This window comes from Rhinopithecus bieti, unplaced genomic scaffold (assembly GCF_001698545.2).
Source record: "Rhinopithecus bieti isolate Rb0 unplaced genomic scaffold, ASM169854v2 scaffold_34391, whole genome shotgun sequence".
NCBI lineage: Eukaryota > Metazoa > Chordata > Mammalia > Primates > Cercopithecidae > Rhinopithecus > Rhinopithecus bieti.
In genome coordinates, this window is record NW_016814542.1 from 115,555 (window position 1) to 137,271 (window position 21,717).

The following is a 21,717-nucleotide window of genomic DNA, read 5'->3' on the forward strand; positions in this document are numbered from 1 at the left end:
AATAAATCTATTTTAAATATATGTTAGTTTTAATTTTTTCACAGCTTAAAAACTGTTAACTATTACCACTGTGCCCTAAAACTCTCATTACTCCCACTGTGCCCTAAGCTCCCTGCTCAGTGGGAGCCCGTAATGGTGGCGTGCTGGCTAGTCGGCTCACTTCACAGCACCGCAGTCACTTCCCAAGACCGTGTCCACCAGCAACCTCCAGGGATTCCTTATTCTAACCTACTTTGAGTCGGTGTAAACTTTTGAGACATTTTAGAAACTAGTCTCTATCCCCAATTTCTAGGCCTTCTCCCAGTTCCCTGTTTTTCCCCATTCTTGTTCAGCAAAACATCTTTTTCTCAATCAAGCTGGTCTCTTCATTGTCCCAGGCACAGGGTATGCCCATCCTCATACTTACACCTTTGTGTTTTCCTCCTGCCAAGAAGTTTTGCAACTTCTTTCTTTCTTTATTTTTTTACATCTTTAATAAACTTTTCGTTTTAGGATAGCTTTAGAGTTACAGAAAAGTTGCAAAGATAGTACAGAGCGTTCCCATCTATCCAACAATTTCCCCTACTGTTGACATATTACTTTAGTATGATACATTTGTCACAACTAATAAACCAATATTGATCATCATTATTATTATTAACTAAAGTCCACACATTATTCAAATTTCCGTAGTTTTTATTTAACATACTTTTTCTTTCCAGGATCCCATCCAGGACCCCACCTTACCTTTAGTACTCCTGCCTCCTTAGGCTCCTCTTGGCTGGGTGGTTTCTCAGACTTTTCTTATTGTTGATGGCCTTAACAGTTTTGAGGAACACTGGTCATGTATTTGGTAGAATGTCCCTCAGTTTGGGTTGGCAGATATTTTTCTCGTGATTAAACTGGGGTTATAAGTTTCTGGGGGAAGACCAAAGATGTAAGGGGGCATTCTCACTTCACATGGACACCATGTACTGTTCATATGACTTATCACTGGCCACCTGGCCCAAGGTAGTGTTTGTTAGGTTCTCTGCTGCAAAGTTACCCCTTTTCCTCCTTTCCATAACTGTCCTCTTTCTAAGGAAGTCACTATGTAGAGTCCACACTTAACAGGGTAGAAAGTTATCCTCCACCTTCCTGTGAGGGGAGTATCTATATAAATTACTTGAAATTCTTCTGCACAGGGTATTTGTCTATTTTCTCCAATTTTTATTTTATTTTATTTTTTATTTTTTTGAGATGGAGTCTTGCTCTGTCACCCAGGCTAGAGTGCAGTGGTGCCATCTCAGTTCACTGCAACCTCTGCCTCCCAGGTTCCAGCAATTCTCTTTCCTCAGCCTCCCAAGTACCTGGATTACAGGCGCATGCCACCATGCCTGGCTAACTTTTTGTATTTTTGGTAGAGACGGGGTTTCACCATGTTGGCCAGGCTGGTCTTGAACTCCTGACCTCAGGTGATCCCCCCGCCTTGACCTCCCAAAATGCTGGGATTACAGGCATGAGCCACTGCACCTGGCCCCAATTTTTAAATTTATTCAGTCATTTATTTATACCCTCATCATTGTGGGTTTTTTGTTATTTGTTAGTTTGTAGCGTTTCCATACTTTCTCCTTCTTTTTGTTCTTAATTTCCTCCAATCCTCTAGACCTGGTATAGGTTCATGGTTATTTATTTTATACTTTGGATTATAATCTAACATACTGCATTCTGTAATATTTTGCTCAAGTCTTTCCGCTTTGGCCTTTGGTAGCTCTTTCACTTGGCTCCCATGTCCCTTGAAATAACCTCATCATTGTGGCTTTGTTGTTTGTGTTTGTTTTTTTTTTTTTTTTTTGAGACGGAGTCTCGCTCTGTCACCCAGACTGGGGGGGAGTGGCCGGATCTCAGCTCACTGCAAGCTCCGCCTCCCGGGTTTACGCCATTCTCCTGCCTCAGCCTCCCGAGTAGCTGGGACTACAGGCGCCGCCACCTCGCCCGGCTAGTTTTTTGTATTTTAGTAGAGACGGGGTTTCACCGTGTTAGCCAGGATGGTCTCGATCTCCTGACCTCGTGATCCGCCCGTCTCGGCCTCCCAAAGTGCTGGGATTACAGGCTTGAGCCACCGCGCCCGGCCGTTTGTGTTAGTTTTAAGCACTTCCTTACTTTCTGGTTACCTTATTTCTTTTTAGTCTTAATTTCACCTAACCCTTGAGACCTGGTTTATCAAGCGGTCTTCCTGACTCCTCTCATTCAAATGAATCTCTACCAATTTCACAGTTCCTACTGGTTAATAGTTTTACCATCATTTCAGCCATTGTTTCTGTCTCCAACTAATATATAAGCTTCTTAAATGAAAGAAAATGTTTATGCCTTTTAAAAATATCAACCAGAGAACTTTAAGAGCCTAAGATATGTGTCATAGCAGTAAGAAAAATAAAATATGCATTTGACCTCCCTTATTAATAAGAAACCCAGTTTTATTTAACTTTTCAAATGATTGCATGTTGTCTCATCCAAAAGGTATATTTGAAATAATTTAAATTTTAATCACTAGTGCTTTTAATTATTATAGTTGACTACAAAGAAGAATATAATACTACATTGCCACAGTTTATGCCATATGAAGATGGTATTTACAGTGTTATTCAAAAAAAGGTAACATGGTATGAAGCGTTAAACATGTGTTCTCAAAGTGGAGGTCACTTGGCAAGCGTTCACGACCAAAATGGCCAGCTCTTTCTGGAAGATATTGTAAAACGTGATGGATTTCCACTATGGGTTGGGCTCTCAAGTCATGATGTAAGTCTTGCTTTGCTTTCCAGAAACTTTTCAAATGTGTTATTTTGAGGGTTAGAAATTTGAATGTAAAGTATTAATACAAAGTACAACATTAGATGAAGTACTGAGACTCCGTTTGCATAGCATGGTGCTTTCTTACCTTTTACAACACAGAACAAATAGAAAATTTTGTTGTAGAATGCACTAGGGCAAATGCTCAGGCCATCCCAAGGGCCCAGTGGATGAATATCTCAACAACACCTCTATAGCCTAGTTGGGACAGACAAATTGGAAAACTGGTAAAAATGAAATAGCATAGAATCAGAAAACCCTGAGTTTCAGTACCAGTAGCGGATCTTCCATTTATATGCTGGGTGATCATGAGCAAGTTATTTAGCCTTTGCAACCTTATTTCCTCATGCAGAAAATCAGGGTAATAATAATTTAATTGAGACTTTAACACAAAAGTTTATACAAGTTACCATCTAAAATTCTCTACATGGTTAGGACTAATAAATGTGTACTTTCTTCCTACTTTTCCTCTAGAAAATTACACTACTTAAGATTAATTCTGCTAGTAAACACATCTGTGCCACTATTTGAATTGTATTATTTAATCATTTATGTACTTACAATAAAGTCTTGTATACAAAAAATGGTTATCTATTGAGACTAGAGTTGTAGTTCTAATTTAAATAATCTTTAGAACAAAATTTAGGGCAAAATTTTTTAAAAGGATGGCAAGTTAAGATAAATTCAAGGAAAACTCAAAAATAGTCTTCCCATTTTGAGTTTCTTGGGAAGTGTTTCTCTTTTCTAGCTCCCTACTGCTTGGTGTCCTCTGTAGTGTGAAAAACGTAGCCAGAGACACAAAACACAAAACTATATAACATAGAAAACAATATTCAGAACAATATGAAGGTTGGGATTATAAATTTGTCATTGTGACAAATGGAAGCCATTTGCATATTGTTTAATTTCAAGTGCTATGTAAACTCATCCTTTAAAAACATCTAAAGACCAGGTATAATAACTCTGTCTCTAAATTTAAAGTCCTCCATAAACTGTGCCAGAGCAAATGTCCCGAATCAATGCATCAGAAGTCAGTCAGACCTACAATAATAGTAGGTTCAGACCTACAATACTGGAAGCAAATAATTAATATTCCATTATAATATTTCTTGAAGTATGTATGTTGTTCTTTGTATTCTTTTTAAAGTCATACATCTGGGTTCAGATTATCTCTATTATTCTTACAACAGGGAAGTGAATCAAGTTTTGAATGGTCTGATGGTAGTATATTTGACTACATTCCATGGAAAGGCCAAACATCTCCTGGAAATTGTGTCCTCTTGGACCCAAAAGGAACTTGGAAACATGAAAAATGCAACTCTGTTAAGGATGGTGCTATTTGTTATAAACCTACAAAATGTAAGACTTGAATTTCAGTAACAGTACATTTACTAAAATGTGACATAATTTGTGCACATAATTAAATGCTCAATGGAATTTTTATTTAAAGATTTATTCACAAATTATATGAAAATGATTTTGATACTTTGTAAATGGAAACAAATACAGTATAAGCACTCAGAGAATTTGTTCCCAAAGACTTTCATTTGTTCTGTCACCAGGTAAATTCTACCCTAGAATTTGTGAATTCTAATTTCACTTAGCAATGTTTTACAAAGGCTGAGATGCTTATTTCAATAAAGGGTCCCACACATATAAATTTGGGAAACACCTCATGTAATTTATCATATTAAAGGTTCTTATCTTTTCTTTTTTTTTTTTTTTTTTTTTGACAGTTTTTTTTTTTTTGTTGCCCCGGCGGGGTGGGGGGGCATGAATATGGCTCACTACAGCCTTGACCTCCTGGGCTCAAGCAGTCTTCCCACCTTAGCCTCCTGAGCGGCTGGGACCACAGGCACATGCCACCACACCCAGCTAATTTTTAAAACATTTTGTAGAGATAGTGTCTCACAATATTGTTGAAGCTGGTCTTGAACTCCTAGGCTCAAGCAATCCTCCTGTTTCAGCCTCCCAAAGTGCTGAGAGTATAGGTGTGAGCTACTGCACCCGGCCAAAGGTTCTAAGAGAGTTTCTGTAATAATGAAGTCTGTTTAACTTTGTGTAACCAAGCATTTTCCAAACTTACATGATCCTTAAAATTTAAGGGAAGAGCCCCTTCCATTAGAGGCTGGACTTAGGGTCACCCCTGGTGGATAAAGCATGAACCTTGAGGAAGATCACAAAAAAAAAAAAAAAAAAAAAAAACTACCAGAGGCTGCAGAGGCCTGCAGGATAGGCAGGGAGGTGGTGGCATTAGTTTCCAAAGCCTCTGGTTCTCAGTGCTCGCCATGTTTTCTGCTCTGAAGGATCTTGAACGGCAGATTCAACATTTGGTTGAACAGATTCAGGCAGAAGAAAATGTGAAAACTTTAGAGAAGCAGGTTAATAAAAGAAAGGGAGAATGATATAAACAATCAGGAATCAAGGTACAATCAAGAACTGACTTCTCAGTTGTTAGGCACAGTAAACAAATGTAACTTTTTAGAAAAACAATTGGAATACATGAGAAATAAGGCATGCAGAAATAGAGAAACAGACTTTATGGGATAGAGAATGATAAGATGACCAGACGTAAGTTCTGTGCTCTGCCAGGTTGAATAGTGCCTCCTCCCCAAAGATTGCTGTCCAGTCAGAACCTTAGACTGTCACTTTATCGAGAAATAGAGTCTTTACAGATCTAGGTAGTTGAGATGAGGACATACTGGATTATGGTGGGCCCTAAATCCAATGACTAGTGTCCTTATAAGACGGAGATACAGACACACAGAGGGAAGAAGGCCACGTGATGACAAAGACTGAGATTGCAGTGACAGAGTGATAAGCTGAGGATTGTCGGCAGCCACCAGAAGATGAGAGGGAGGCACGAGACAGATTCTCCATTAGAGCCTCCAATGAGAACCAATCCTAACAACCCCTTCAATTCAGACTTCTAGCCTCCAGAACTGTGAGAGCATACATTTCTGTTGTTTTAAGCCACCAATTTTGTGGAATTTATTATGGCAGCCCAAGGAAACTAATACAAGAGCTAACTTTAAAAACTGGATCTTCAAAGAAACCAGAGAATAACAAGCATTAGTGAGGATGTGGAGAAAATGGAACCCTTATGCATTGCTGGTAGGAATATAAAACCGTGTAACCACTGTGCAAAATGGTGTGGCAATTCCTCAAAAACATATACATAAGATTACTATGTGATCCAGCACTTCAGGTATATACTCAAAACACCTGAAAGCAGGGATTCAAACAGGTGTTTGTCCAACCATGTCATAGCAGCATAATTCATAATAGCCAAAGATGCAAGCACCCCAAGTGTCCATGGATGGACAAATGGGTAAGAAGCCTTAAAAAGGAAGGAAGTTCTGATGCGTGCTGCAACACAGATGCACCTTGAAGGCAGTATGCTAAGTGAAATAAGCCAGTCACAAAAAGACAAATACTCTATGATTCCATTTATATGAGGTAGTACCCAGAGTTCTCAAATTCATAGAGACAGGAAGTAGAATGGCAGTTACCAGGGACAAGATGGAGGGGAATATGGGGAGTTATTGTTTAGTGGGTATAGAGTTTCAATTTTGCAAGATAAAAAAGTTTTAGAGATGGATGGTGGTGATAGTTGTACAACAGAGTGAATGCATTTAGTGCCACGGGACTGTACACTTAAAAATGGTTAAGGCCAGATGTGGTGGTTCATGCTTGTAATCTCAGCACTTTGCGGGGCTGAGACAGGTGGATGGCTTGAGCCCAGGAGTTCAAGACCTGCCTGGGCAACAGAGTGAGACTCCGTCTCTACAAAAAAAAATTTAAAAATTAGCTGGACTCAGTAGTGCATGCCTGTAATCCCAGCTACTTAGGAAACTGAGGCAGGAGAATCTATTGCACCCAAGAGTTTGAGACTGCAGTGAGCTGTGATTGCACTACTGCATTCCAACCTAGGTGACAGAATAAGACCCTGTCTCTAAAAACAAAACAAAACCAAAATGGTTAAGATGATAAATTTTATGTTATGTGTATTTTACCACAGTTAAAAGAAATGGATCTTCTTGAACAGGAATATAACACACTTACCACGATGCAGGCCCTTCCAAAAAAAAAAAAACAAAAAAAAAAACAAAGAGTTGGAAGCAAAACTTCATGAAGAACAGGAAGAAAAAAAAATGTATGCCACCTAAGAGACCCCAGTTGCAGACTATACTAGAAACAAATAGACCAAAGATAAGGCATTTCCTTATGTTGCCAGTGCAAGAAATAATTTAAAAAAAAAAAAAAGAGAGTCAGAAAAGTTCCCTATCCTAATGATGCCTTGATAGCCAATGTTCAAGAAGTTTTGCATTAACAATTGAGCCCAGTGCAACACTAAGTAATCAGCAATATACCTTTGCCCAACCATTTTCATCAGAATAGAAAATATCAAACAAGAACTTACTAGTAACATTTCTTTTCAACAGCAGCATTAATGAGGAGTTGTGAGAAGTTCTGTAGATTGTATAGATGAATTTGGCAAATGTATTTTGATCTGCAGCAGCTGGGAAACTTACCCAGGAGTCCAACTGCTGAACTGAAGACTTAATACTCAAATTGGTAGCATTAGTGAGAAGAATGGAGGTAAACGCCAATCAAATAACCGAAGTTCAAAAAGATCAAGTCTGGTTTCTAACAGAAGATAGAGAAGCAGCAGAAGGAACCAAGGGCCACTAAAGAGTCTCTTGATGATGAAAGAAACAGCAGCCGCCATCCTTCTCTAATCACAGAGACCACAAATAAGAACTCTGCCAAGCAGAGATTTGGAGGAAAAAAACAGGAAAAGCCTTTACTTACTGAAGGACATACAGATCATACAGAATACATCACAAAGCAATAGTCTGGGTTGAGATTACTGACTGGTACCAGGTCAGATATTTGATTCAGGTAATCTGTACCTCACTAATACGACATTGACAATTTACTCTCCAGTTTTCATATGCTCTTCTGTTGGAATTAAAAACAGGTGTTAAGGGGCAAAAGCTGCATTCCCCGGGCTGCTTCTGTTACTCAGCACAGTTAAAATCAATTTAAATGGAAACCAGGGGCATTTTAAGAGCTAAGAAGCCACTCCTAGTCTTTTTTTGTTTGAGTGATGTTGTGGTGCTGATGTATTATGCTTTGTAAAACAAATTAGCAATTTAAAAAAAATTTTTTTAAAATAGTTATTTTATGACTAAGTAAAACTAGATTTATTTCGATTATCAAAATAAAAAGGAATCCAAGGGGCTAAGCACGGTGGCTCATACCTGTAACCCCAGCACTTTGGCAGCCTGAGGAGGGCAAATCACTTGAGGTGAGCGAATCACTTGAGGTGAGGAGTTTGAGACCAGCCTGGCCAACATGGTGAAACTTCGTCTCTACTAAAAAATAAATAAATAAACAAAAAAAGGAATCCAGAGAAAGAAATAATTTTAATTATTATTTCAGAGTAGTTTCAGGTCTGCTTGGCCTGTCTTTACTTCTTTTTCTAGTCTATCTTTCTCATTGTTTTTACTTTAGACCAAATCTAATCTTAGAAAGCTAAGGCTTTTCTGCTTCTATCATCTACGTTTTTAAACGGTATTCCAAAAATTTAATTAAAATATTGATATTTAGGACCGGGGCGCGGTGGCTCATTGCCTGTAATCCAGGCCACTTTGGGAGGCTAAGGTGGGTGGATCACAAGGTCAAGAGATCGAGACCATCCTGGGCCAAAACATTGTGAAACCCCATCTCTACTAAAAAATACAAAAATTAGGCCGGGCGACGGTGGCTCAAGCCTGTAATCCAGCACTTTTGGGAGCTGAGACGGGTGGATCACGAGGTCAGGAGATCGGAGACCATCCTGGCTAACACGGTGAAACCCCGTCTCTACATAAAAAATACAAAAAAACTAGCCGGGCAAGGTGTCGGGGCGCCTGTTAGTCCCAGCTACTCGGGATGAGGCTGAGGCAGGAGAATGGCGTAAACCGGGAGGCGGAGCTTGCAGTGACTGAGATCCGGCCACTCCAGTCCGGGCGACAGAGCGGAGACTCCGCCTCAAAAAAAAAAAAAAAAAAAAAAAAAAAAATACAAAAATTAGCTGGGCATGGTGGCAGTGCTGTAGTCCCAGCTACTCGAGGAAGCTGAGGCAAGGAAATCACTTGACACCTGGGAGGCGGAGGTTGCAGTGAGCCGAGATTGTGCCACTACACTCCAGCCTGGCAACAGAGCGAGACTCCATCTCAAAAAAATAAATAAATAAATAAAAAATAAAATATGTATTTATAGAGTGTGGGCTGTGGCTTTCTCTGGTATGAATTAAATGCGTCTTAACCACAAAAGCAACAGTTCCAATCAGGGACATTGAATTAGATTTTGAATTAGACATTGAATTAGTCTGTTTTTTCCATGCATTGTTATAACTGTGTCTAACATTTTTATAGCTAAAAAGCTGTCCCATCTTACATATTCATCAAGATGTCCAGCAGTAAAAGAGAATGGGTCACGGTGGATCCAGTACAAGGGTCACTGTTACATGTCTGATCAGGCATTGCACAGTTTTTCAGAGGCAAAAAAATTGTGTTCCAAACATGGTGAGTTAAAATTTGTTGATTTTCTTATGACTCAATAATTTTTAGAAATGTTTGTTAAGGATATAATTTGAAGCAATGATTATATTTTGAAAATATTTTAAAGCACTTCCCATTTCTAATAGCACTATAAACTAATTGCCCAGTGGTAGGGAAATGGTTAAGTATCTTATGACATAGGAACTCAGTGAAATATTGGAATAGCCATTAAAAATGCCTGTAATCCCAGCACTTTGGGAGGCCAAGGTGGGCAGGTCATGAGGTTCAAGAAATCGAGATCATCCTAGACAACGTGGTGAAACCCTATCTCTACTAAAAATACAAAAAGTAGCTGGGTGTGGTCGCACACACCTGTAGTCCCAGCTACTCGGGAGGCTGAGGCAGGAGAATCACTTGCACCCAGGAGGTGGAGGTTGCAGCTAGCCAAGATGGCGCCACTGCACTCCAGCCTGAGTGACAGAGCAAGACCCCATCTCAAAAAAAAAAATTATCAATGTTAATAATAAGTACATGGAAACTAGTAAGTGGGAAGAAGTAGAATTTTAAAGTGGTGGCTGGGCGTGATGGCTCACGCCTATAATCCCAGCACTTTGGGAGGCCGAGGTGGGAGGATCACGAGGTTAGCCATTCAAGACCAGCATGACCAACATGGAGAACCCTTGTCTCTACTAAAAATACAAAAATTAGCTGGGTGTGGTGGTGTGCACCTGTAATCCCAGCTACTCGGGAGGCTGAGGCAGGAGACTCGCATGAACCAGGGAGGCGGAGGTTACAGTGAGTCAAGACTGCGCCACTGCACTCCAGCCTGGGTGACAGAGCAAGACTCCATCTCAAAAAAATAATAAATAAAATAAATAAAATAAATAATAAATTTAAAATAATAAAATAAAAGTGGCTAAGTGAACTGCTAAGCAAAACTACTGACAAATGAATTGAAATGGTTTTACCTATAGCTAGACATGCTTAGAAAAAAGGAATTAAGAGGTAAAATTTTTGTAAAGTTAGCTAAGTAGTAAATAAAAATTGTAGTTGTTCCACTGCTTAGTTATTAATACATAAGCTTAGCCTCACCAGGGTAACAAATCAAAGTAGTATCGTTGGCCATCCGTTCTGCAATAGGATTGGCCACATCCTCTGACCACCACAAAGGACAGGGCTTTTTGCCTTCAGATCTAGCTATTTTAGAAAGAGTAGCAATGATCGGCTCTTTCCCATGACAAATTTGATCCATAGTCAAACTGTAAAATGACTTCTAGGGAAACTACCTAGAGTATTTCAAAGACCAAAATTTGTTTACCTGCTTCCTTGGGTAGCAAATTAGCCAGGTAGATGGGTGGCTAATTTGTCTAATTTATTCTAATAACCATTGTGGAGACACTTGACTGGTTGAAAAATCTTCTAATTACTGGAAACTTTTGTGTGGGAACCATTGGGTGTTATACCTATATACACATGATGGGAACTGTTATAAGCTATATGTATGTTTTGAAAGTCAGAAACCTTTTTCTCCTAAAGGAGAAAACAGAGTGGTTTACTGTAAAAATAATATGTAGGTTAAGCACTTCAGACTTGGAGGCATGAGGGTCTGGGTTCAAATCCCAGCTCCCACATATCCTAGCTAAGTGACATTGGGAGGTTATATAACTCTTTTTCTTTTCTCATCTGAACAGTGAGAGAGGGCTCGTGGGTAGGCAATTCCAGGGCCAAAAAAATATTGACAGATAAATAGTTTGAAGAAGCACAAAATTTATTTGTACATGTTTGGAAGTGATTTTTTTGGAAGTACTTATAAAATTTTGACCTAAATACCAGTTTTTAAAAAGTGTCTCTGTGTAAGGCTTGAATTTATCAATGATCTTGTTAATAATATATGTATTTTTCAAATGGGTAGTTGAGAATAAACTACTTCTCTAGTTTCCATAAAGCTAATTGAGAATTTGTTTTCCTTCAACAGATCACTCTGCAACTATCATTTCCATAAAAGATGAAGATGAGAATAAATTTGTGAGCAGACTGATGAGGGAAAATAATAATATTACCATGAGAGTTTGGCTTGGATTATCTCAACATTCTGTTGGTAAGTGAAATAATTGTATGTGTAGTGTGCAAAGAGAGTTCTAACTCATCCTAAATAATAAGTCATCCTTGCTAAAGAATGTTAAGTGATGGCGAATTCAGATGCCTCTTATGGATAAATAAACTAGGTCGCTGGCTGTTCTGGACGGTTATAAATTTTTAGTGAATCCATGAGTTAACTTAGCAGTGATGGAAACCACTAATGACACAGAAAATCATGTTTAATAAAGTGGAATCGTTCTAGAGGCTTATTTCTGGGATCCTTGGATCAACATCAGGATATTTTCTTCTCTACAGCAATGTCTGTGTCCCCACAAGGAACCCATGCCTGCCTTCTCTTAGAGTTCTAGTGTCTGTCACCGCGTGGATTTGCAACTTATAACTTTGTTGTTCAGACAGTTATCTTCTTGTTATTCCCTTCTCTCTAAGAATATTTTTTACCTTTGGTTAAAATTAAATCTTAATAGTAATCTTTAAAAACTGGCTTAGTGTTAGGTTGATGCAAAAGTAATTGCAGTTTTTCCCATTACTTTCACGCCAGCCTATAAAATTGCAGATAATTGATTCAAAGAAAATTTGTGGAAGGATTTTTTTAATAAGAAATAGTAGATATAGATAAATGCTTCTTATATTATTCCAAAGTTATTTCATACCAATATTATGTAAATAGGGTTTGGGTGAACTTGGAATTGGTAGAAATAAATTAAGAGTGCAAATATGACAGAAGAGAAAGTTTTTTCACATTTTATGCAAAGTTGAATTTTAAATTATTAAAATGTGAATTCTAAAATGTTAAGTACTTGTCAAAAAATACAAGGATTCCAAGTTGTCCAAATGAATCCTAAATCATGTTTACACTGTCACCACAAGGTGGTGCCTCTTCAGCTGGAAAACAAAGATGGAGTCCTGGTGGTGGTGTGGGAGAAGGGTGGGGATGGAGATTCCTGCACCCTTCGTCTTCCACCAGCATGTCTTTAATGATATGACTTTTTAAAATTAGACTAGGGGAAGTATATGGGTCCTTAGAAATCTCTCCCTCACAAAATAAATGTGCAAGTATTCTGCACTTTAATCGAAACACCACATTCTCTATCTGTGTTGTCCAATAGAACTTTCTACAAAGACAGAAATGTTCTATATCTGCACCATCCAATATAGTAGTCACTGGTCACATGTGGCTCTTGAGCACTTGAAATGTGAGTAGTGCAACTGAAGGACTGATTTTTTTTTCCTTTTTAATCCATTTTATTTTAACAAGTAGCTATCATATTGGACAGCACAGTTCTGATGAGTTACATGAACCCCATGCTTGTAACTTACTAGTTTAGTGCCAGTAAACATAGTTATATTTAATTTCTTTCTTCAGACCAGTCTTGGAGTTGGTTAGATGGATCAGAAGTGACATTTGTCAAATGGGAAAATAAAAGTAAGAGTGGTATTGGAAAATGTAGCATGTTGATAGCTTCAAATGAAACTTGGAAAAATGTTGAATGTGAACATGGCTTTGGAAGAGTTGTCTGCAAAATGCCTCTGGGTAAGTATGGAACTTGTCCTTAGGAAACTTTTTGCAGAACAGTCAGGAAATAAATGCACAATCCAATTATGTACAAAATTCTGTACTTGGTCTTGAAGTATTTAGTCCTTAAAGTATATCCAAATATCTTGATTAAGTCACAGAGATTTCCCCCTGAAAAATAGATTACAAGGGACAATAAATGCACAAGATGACTAGTACTCCAGTCTACATTTCATATAATTATTTCCTAAGAAAAACAGAAGTTGCCAGGGTATTAGGGAAGTAATTTCTTTTAAAATGTTCTTGAGATGTATTTTATTCTATAGTTTGATTATATAAAAGCTTAAAGGTCTATTTCTGCAGTTAATTTGCTTCCTTTCTTCCTAATCCTGTGAAACTCATGGTTAATTTTAAAACAATGCAAAACTGGATTTAGTTATTGAAAACATTCAGGGTATCTATAAAAATCATAATTTGAACTTACATTTCATTATGAATTAATACATAAAATTACCATTAAAATATTATATTAACTTAATTTCTGGAGAAAGAGCTCCAAATTTTTCACAGTAACATTTTTAAAGATCTTGCATAAAAATTTCGCTTCTGGTATGTAAATATTAAAGAGAAAACCTCAATTCTAGGTAATCAGTATCCATGTATACACACATTGAGTCAGTAAACAGAGTGTCTACTATGTGCCATGCCCTGTTTTGCACACTGGGATGCACCTGAGAACAAGACAGATAAGGTACCTGTTCTCACAGAAATTACAATCTGGTGAAGAAAGATAAGTAAACAAGTCAATTTTTTAAAGAGAGGAAAATATCAAATTGTTATAAACTCTATGTGATGGAGACTAGGTGGATAGCTACTCTAGGATACCAGGGAAGACGTCTAGAAGCAGGAGACATTGAAGCTAAGATCTAAAAAATCAAGCCAAGCAAACATCACAGGAAAGGGCATAACAGACAGAGGTACCAGTTGGAGCAAAGAGCCTAGGGCAAAACGAGTTTGCTGAGCACTCAGAAAGAACTGACGGGTAGGTGCTAGACATACAGAGCTTTGGAAGCAAGGCTTGAGTTCTGGTTTTATTCTGAGTGGAATGGAAAGCAACTGGAAGATTTAGGGGTTGGGTGGGAGCAGAGTTAGGTTGTTGTAAATCAAAAGTTCTATGTTGGCCATTTTGAGTTATCCATAGAGGGATGAGATGTGTAATGTGCATAGCAATGGTATGTAAAGTCATGTAACAGAGCGAATCCATCTGGGCAGCATGCAGATAAGGGTCTTGGAACAGCAGCTGCACTAAATGAACTCATTTGAGAGGCTTAAATCATTTTGAAGCAAATAATACTTTATTTGGCCCCAGGTAAGTCAATCACAAAAATTTATAGCTTTTAGCGATTTGCTATCAAAGTAGGATAATATACAGGTGGTGATATTCCCAAATTGGTGTTAGGAAGGGAATGTGAGAATAATCACAGCACATTAATGTATTTGGAAGAAAATTCCTATCGCAATGAAGAGGATTTGAATGAAAAGGAAAACACTTACATTTGACAAGAAATCACTCAAGTGTTTCTTTTGATCTGATGATGAGTTTGAATTCTATGTTAGTGCTATGAAACAATCAGATTTATTATGTCTGTACACAGCTTACAGGTTTACGTGTGTGACACAACCCATAATGTATAAAATCAATAATGATCACTTTTGTATTCTCTTCTCCAACATCAAACCTTTTCCTATTCCAGGCCCTGATTACACATCAATAGCTATCACAGTTGCCACACTAAGCATCTTAGTTCTCATGGTCGTACTGATTTGGTTCGTCTTCCAAAGGCACCGTTTGCACCTGGCGGGCTTCTCAGCAGTTCGATATGCACAAGGAGTGAATGAAGATGAGATTATGCTTCCTTCTTTCCATGACTAAATTCTTCTCAAAGTTTTCTAATTTGCACTAATATGTTATGAAACATTAGTCACTTAAAATGTCCCAGTGTCAGTATTTACTCAGCTTCAAATTAGAACTCTTAAGTACTTTTTCAGTTGTTTAGATCTTAGGCATGTGCTGGTATCCACAGTTAATAGCCTGCTAAATGCCATGTTTATCACCCTAATTAATAGAATGGAGAGGACTCTAAAGCTGGAACTGAAGTCCAAATTTTTTGTACAGTAATATGTTTAATGTGCATTTTCTCTATATGAATGTGATTGGTAACTAGGATATGTCTATTTTAATAGAATTTTTTTACAAAACTTCTTAGAAAATTAAAATAGGCATATTACTAGGTGACATGTCTACTTTTTAATTTTTAAGAGCATCTGGCCAAGTGCAAAATTAGTACCTCAAAGTAAATATTGAACTGTAAACTCTATCAACATTGTTTCAAAATAGTCATTTTTAGCAATAGGGAAAAATAAACAATAAGACATGCTTACTTTTTAATTTTAATTTTAATTTTTTTTGAGAGTGATCTCTCTCTGTCACCCAGGCTGGAGTACAATGGCATGATCCTGGCTCACTGTAAATCTCCACCTCCCAGGTTCAAGCGATTCTCCTGCCTCCGCCTCCTGAGTAGCTGGGATTACAGGCGCCCACCACCATGCCCGGCTAATTTTTGTATTTTTAGTAGCGATAGGGTTTCACCATGCTGGCCAGGCTGGTCTCGAACTCCTGACCTCAGGTGATCCTCCTGCCTCGGCCTCCCAAAGTGCTGGGATTACAGGCATGAGCCACCACGCCTGGCTTCTGCTTACTTTTTATACAGCAAAATGATTCCTCTTGGCAAAATGCTTCTTAAATTATTCCAAAGTTATTTCATACCAATATTATGTAAATATGAAGTTTTTTTCTGTTTATAATTGTTCATAAAACGACTTTTAAAGATTCAGTACTTAACATTTTCTGAAGTGTGGGAACATTATTTTTAGATTGAGTAGGTACCCTGTAGCACTGTGCTTTGTATTTTCTGATGTATTACATGACTGTTTCTTTTGTAAAGAGAATCAACTAGGTATTTAAGATTGATAATTTTGCAATTTATGTACTTCACATAGTATGTCAACTTTGGACTAAGAATTTTGTTTTACTTTTTTACATGTGTTAAACAGAGAAAGGGTCCATGAAGGAAAGTGTATGAGTTGCATTTGTAAAATGAGACTTTTCAGTGGAACTCTAAACCTTGTGATGACTACTAACAGATTTAAAATTGTGAGTGATTAAGAAAACATTGCTTTGTGGTTATCACTTTAAGTTTTGACACCTAGATTACATTCTTAGTAATAGCATCCACTGGAAAAGGTGAATGTTTTATTCAGCATTTAACTTACATTTGTACTTTAGAGTATTTTTGTATAAAATCCATAGATTTATTTTACATTTAGAGTATTCACACTATGATAAAGTTGTAAATAATTTTCTAAGACAGTTTTTATATAGTCTACACTTGTCCTGATTTCTTATTGAATTTGTTAGACTGTTAGACTAGTTCTCTTGTCCTATGATCTGTCTACAATTTTAGTCATTAAGACTTTCCTCCAAGAACTAAGCCAAATTGATGTGAAAAGCACAGCTGTATATAATGGTGATGTCATAATAAAGTTGTTTTATCTTTTAAGTAAAAGTAAAAATGCTGGAGTTGATCCTTATTGAAAAAAACAATCTCTAGATTGGGTTTTTTATGTTAGGCATATAGTACAAGAAATAAACTGACCACCAATTGTGAAGCCAAGCATTTGCTAAGAGATTTGGTGTGCGTTTTTTAGAGAATAAATAGGCTGGGGGTAGTGGCTCACACCTGTAATCCCTCTTGACACTTTGGGAGGCCAAGGCAGGGGGATCATTTGAGCCCAGGAATTCAAGTTCAGCATGGGCAACAAAGCAAGACCCCATTTCTACAAAAAATAATTAGCCAGCTGTGGTGGCACCCATGTGTACTGCCAGCTACTCAAGAAGCCAAGGCAGGAGGATCCCATGAGCCCAGGAGTTTGAGGCTACAGTGAGCTATGAATGTGCCACTGAACTCCAGTCTGGGTGACAGAGCAAGACCCTGTTTTGAAAAACAAGTCGATATTGATCCAATTGCTGAATACTGGAGAGGCAAAGTCAGATAAAATTGGATTCTAGGAATTAGGAAACCAATGACCATCTTAGCCAATGGAAATGTAGCAAAGTGGTAAAGCCAGAATCCAGATGGAAGTGAGTTTAAAAGTGAAAGGGAAGGCCAGGTGTGGCACCTCATGCCTGTAATCCCAGCACTTTGGGAGGCCGAGGTGGGTGGATCGCTTGAGGTCAGGAGTTCTAGACCAGCCTGACCAACATGGTGAAACCCCGTCTCTGCTAAAAATACAAAAAAAAAAAAAAAAAAAAAAAAAAAATTAACCAGGTGTGGTGGCGCATGCTTGTAATCCCAGCTGCTTGGGAAGCTGAGGCAGGAGAATCGCTTGAACCCAGGAGGCAGAGGCTGCAGTGAGCTGAGATCGTACAATTGCACTCCAGCCTGAGTGACACAGCAACACTCTGTCAAAAAAAAAAAAAAAAAAAAAATTGAAAGGGAAATTAGGCGATGAGGAACATGAGATTTCAAGAAGTATGATGGAGACAGAAAGGAAAGGGACTGGGCCAGAGGGGAAGGAAGGGTTAAAGAAGGGTTTTTTTCTAAAGGGGAAAGAAAGAGGTTCACAAGTTTAGAAGCTGAGAGGAAAAACAAAAATAATGGACAGAGAGCAGCTGATGATGCAGTGGGGAGAGGGAATCATTAATGGAAGATCTTGGAGAAGATAAAATGAGAGGGGCAGTCCTAAGCAGCAAGAGGAACTGGTTTGTGTGGGCTAGGGAAGCATGCCTTCTTCTCTGAGGCCACAAGAGAAGAACTGCAGATAAGCATTTGAAGGTGTTTGTCTGTATGTAATGGTCTCCCATTTTCTTGTGTACTAGAAGGCAAGGTCTGCTGAGAAAGATCTGTAGCAGATGGGATCTTTTAAAAAGTTTAAAAATTTTTTAGAGACAGGATCTGGCTCAGTTGCCCAGGCTGGAGTGCAGTGGTGCAACTCTAGCTCACTGCAGTCTCGACCTCCAACATTAATTTTTTTTTTTTTCCTAGGGACAGGTGATTTCAATGTTTCCTAGGCTGCTCTCAAACTCCTGGGCTCAAGTGATCCTCCCATTTCAGCCTCCCAAAATGTTGGGATTACAGGCATGAGCCACCACACCCAGCCTGGGATCTTAGCTTGAAAAGAGTAATAAATTTGAAATACTCAATGAGAAAAATAGGAGAGGACACTGACTAAGGTAAAATCAAATACAAGGATTGCAGAAGAGGAATAGAGGGCCCAGATGAAATTAAAAGCCATATTGTTTATAGTGACAGCCATCGGGAGAACTGACTGATTTCCTCCACCTATCCTCAGTTGACTTCAGTAAAGTTGAGGAAAAAGAGAGCATGGGCCAGGTGAGGTGGCTCATGCCTGTAATCCCAGCACTTTGGGAGACCAAGGCGGGCAGATCACTTGAGGTCAGGAGTTCAAGACCAGCCTGGCCAACATGGTGAAGCCCCATCTCTACTAAAAATACAAAAAACTTAGCCAGGTGTGGTGACGTATGCCTGTAATCCTAGCTAGTCGGGAGGCTGAGGCAGGAGAATTGCTTGAACCCAGGAAGTGGAGGTTGAGGTGAGCTGAGATAGTGCCACTGCACTCCAGCCTGGGTGACAGAGTGAGACTCCATCTCCAAAAAAAAAAAAAAAAAGCATGAAGAAGAAAGTGGAGACCGCAGGTTCTGAGTTGGCCAGGTGAGCACAGCAGAGGAACAAGGGGACAGAGGATGTGGTATCCCAGTTGGGTGGAGAAGGGAGAAACAAAAGGCTGAGAAAAATGCAGGCAAGGGACTGAAGTCTGGCATGAGTGAAAAGAGGACGTAAGTTGGAGTGAGAGTGAAGGAAAAATTACGGGTATGAAGTGTAACTGGAGAGTAAATTGGAGAGTGAAATATAATAGTACCCACATACAGGCAATAAGTAGTCTATTTCATCAGATTAGCATAAAAATGAGGCAGTGTGCACCAGAGTTAACAATAAAATAATATAACTTTCTTTAGTCCAAATGACTTAAAATGACAGTGTTAAAATGGGTTTTGCCTTAAATAGATTGATTCATTAGGATGTCAATTCTATTGGTAAATGTAACCAATATTTGAAAAGTAGCTTAACACAAAGAAAACCACATTGATAAAATATACTTTGGTGCCTGAGGTGGAGTGGAAGAGATAACTTTCACAATTACATGATTGCTTAGAACTGTTCATTTTTACTTCTGCAGTTAGGAAGGCAAAAGAGTCTGGAATCAAGATGTGTCAATATTCCAACGTAGAGTACCTTTGGAAGGATTCGCTCTGGTCTGGAGTTCGGTATATAATAAACCCATTATTGGCAGCCTGAGAAGAAGAATGGAAGTAAATAAGTTAAGCAAGACCTTAATACTTTGGCAAAGGGGCAGAACCTGGAATAGGTGGGAGAGTCCAGCACAGGACCTGGGCTCTGGTTCATTTGTTAGCATTCTCTGTGAGCCCACAGAGAATCACATCCCTTCTTTGGGTCACTCAATTTCCTTACTAGTAAATGAAGATGACCCCTACCATGTCTAACACTCTATGACTCTCCTTATAGACCCCGTGGGTCAAATTTCCTTGGTGTAACCACTCTGGATTATCAGAAGTGTGGAAAGGGTTAGAAAGAGTTGGAAAGGGTTAGATTTTATTTTTTTAAAAAAGAGTAATTTTTGAGCAGTTATAGATGTATACAAAAAATGTAGCAGAATGTATAGCGTTCCCATGTACCTCCTTACACATACCCCAGTTTCCCCAATTATTAACATCTTGCATTAGCAGGTACATTTGTTACAGTGGATGAGCCAATATTGACAAATTATTAACTAAAGTCTATTGTTCACACTAGGGTTGATCTTCGTTTTGTGCATTCTAAGAGTTTTAACACATATATAGTGATACACATCTACCATTACAGTATCCTACAGAATAATTTCATGGCTCTAAAAATCCTATGTTCCATCTATTCATTCCCTCCTTCTTCCCACCCCGACCCCTGGCAACCATTTATCTTTTTACTGTCTCCATAGTTTTGCCTTGTCTAAAATGTCATATAGTTGGAATCATATAATATGTAGTCTTTTCAGATTGGCTTCTTTCTCTTAGCAATACATATTTAAAGTTCTTCCATGTCTTTTTGTGGCTTGATAGCTTATTTGGTTTTAGTACTGAATAATATTTCATTGTTTGGATGTGCCATCGTTTATCCATTCACTTATTGAAGGACATCTTGGTTGCCTCTAGGTTTTGGCAATTATGAATAAAGCTGCTATCCACATTCATGTGCAGGTTTTTGTGTATATGTAAATTTTTAACTCCTTTGGATAAATACCAAGGAGTTGTGATTGCTAGATGGTATGGTAAGAGTACATTTAGTTTTGGAAGAAGCTTCTAAACTGTCTTCCAAAGTGGCTGCCCCATTTTGCATTTGCACCAGCACTGAATGAGAGTTCTTTTTGCTCCACATCTTCGCCAACATGTGATCTTGTCAGCGTTTTTGGATTCTGGTATCTAATAGGTATGTAGTGGTATTTCATTTTTGTTTTAATATACAATTCAGCAATTACATATGATGTTGAGCATCTTTTCATCTGTTTATTTGCCATTATATAACTTCTTTGATGAGGTGTGTATTCAGATCATCTGCCCTTTTTTTTTTTAACTGGGTCATTTGTTTTCATGTTATTGAGTTTAGACTTGATTTTATAGAACTCTTTTGCCGATGACATGAGGCTTAAACAAGCACCCTTGCTTGACCCTGGCTGGTGTTGTCCAGAGGCCCTCATGAGTGAAGTACAATTGCACAGTTTATGCATACATTGTAGCAAGCATAGCTTAAAGACTCTTCATCCAGGAGCTGGTAACAGAGAAAAGCTGTCGAAGAGACATAGTCCACTGAAGAGTCTTTGAAAAGGAGGATTCTGGCCAGTAGGTCCAAAGGAGAAGGCTGGCAAACGCCACCTTAACCAAGTGATCCAAGTTGTCTCATCAGTGATGAGACACCGACATCTTGTCCTTCTCGAGCAGGTACATCACTTCTGGGGTACTCTTGCCAAAAAAGCGCAACCTGAATCCAATCAGGAGGAAACGTCAGACAAAATGAAACTGAGGGACATTCTACAAAACGACTGGCCAGTACTTTTTAAATGTGGTTTGATCGTGAAAGAAGAAGAATGACAGAGAACTGTCCTAGATTAAAGGGAGACTAAGGAGTCACGACATCTCAATGCAATGTATGATCCTGGATTGAATCCCAGAACAGAAAAGGATCCTTAGCGGGGAATTAATGAGATGCGGTAAGTGCTGTAGATTAGCTAATCGCATTATCCCAGTGCGAGTGTCCCGTGTTTGATCACTGCACTGGCGTTATATAAGATGTTAATATTTAGAGAAGCTGGCTGAAGGGTTACGGAAATCTCTTGTGCTGTTTTTGCAATATTTTCGAAAGTCCTAAGTTATTTCAGTTCAAATTAAAAGTTTAAAAAACAAAAATTAGAAGCTCCAGAAGGCCGCGCGCCAGCCGCTCCTGCGGGACGGAGCACACAGGTCCTCCTAGTGGGAGCCCCCAGTGCCGTTCACGCTCCGCCCGGCGGGCATTGAACCGCACCCGAGAAGCGCCGCCCCGCTCCCGCCTCGCCCCG

The 21,717-nt window shown here is 38.7% G+C and overlaps 1 protein-coding gene across 1 annotated transcript in view; it reads left to right on the plus strand.

Moving 5' to 3' along the window:
• Positions 1–16,605, plus strand: part of LY75 (lymphocyte antigen 75) — a 97,955-nt gene extending 81,350 nt beyond the window's left edge. Inside the window, exons 30-35 of the mRNA XM_017851308.1 lie at positions 2,531–2,757; positions 3,999–4,167; positions 9,234–9,383; positions 11,335–11,457; positions 12,823–12,990; positions 14,727–16,605. Coding sequence (XP_017706797.1) covers positions 2,531–2,757; positions 3,999–4,167; positions 9,234–9,383; positions 11,335–11,457; positions 12,823–12,990; positions 14,727–14,905 — 1,016 coding nt within the window. The 3' untranslated portion in view covers positions 14,906–16,605. The remainder of the gene's footprint in view (positions 1–2,530; positions 2,758–3,998; positions 4,168–9,233; positions 9,384–11,334; positions 11,458–12,822; positions 12,991–14,726) is intronic.
• The last annotated feature ends 5,112 nt before the right edge of the window (positions 16,606–21,717 follow it).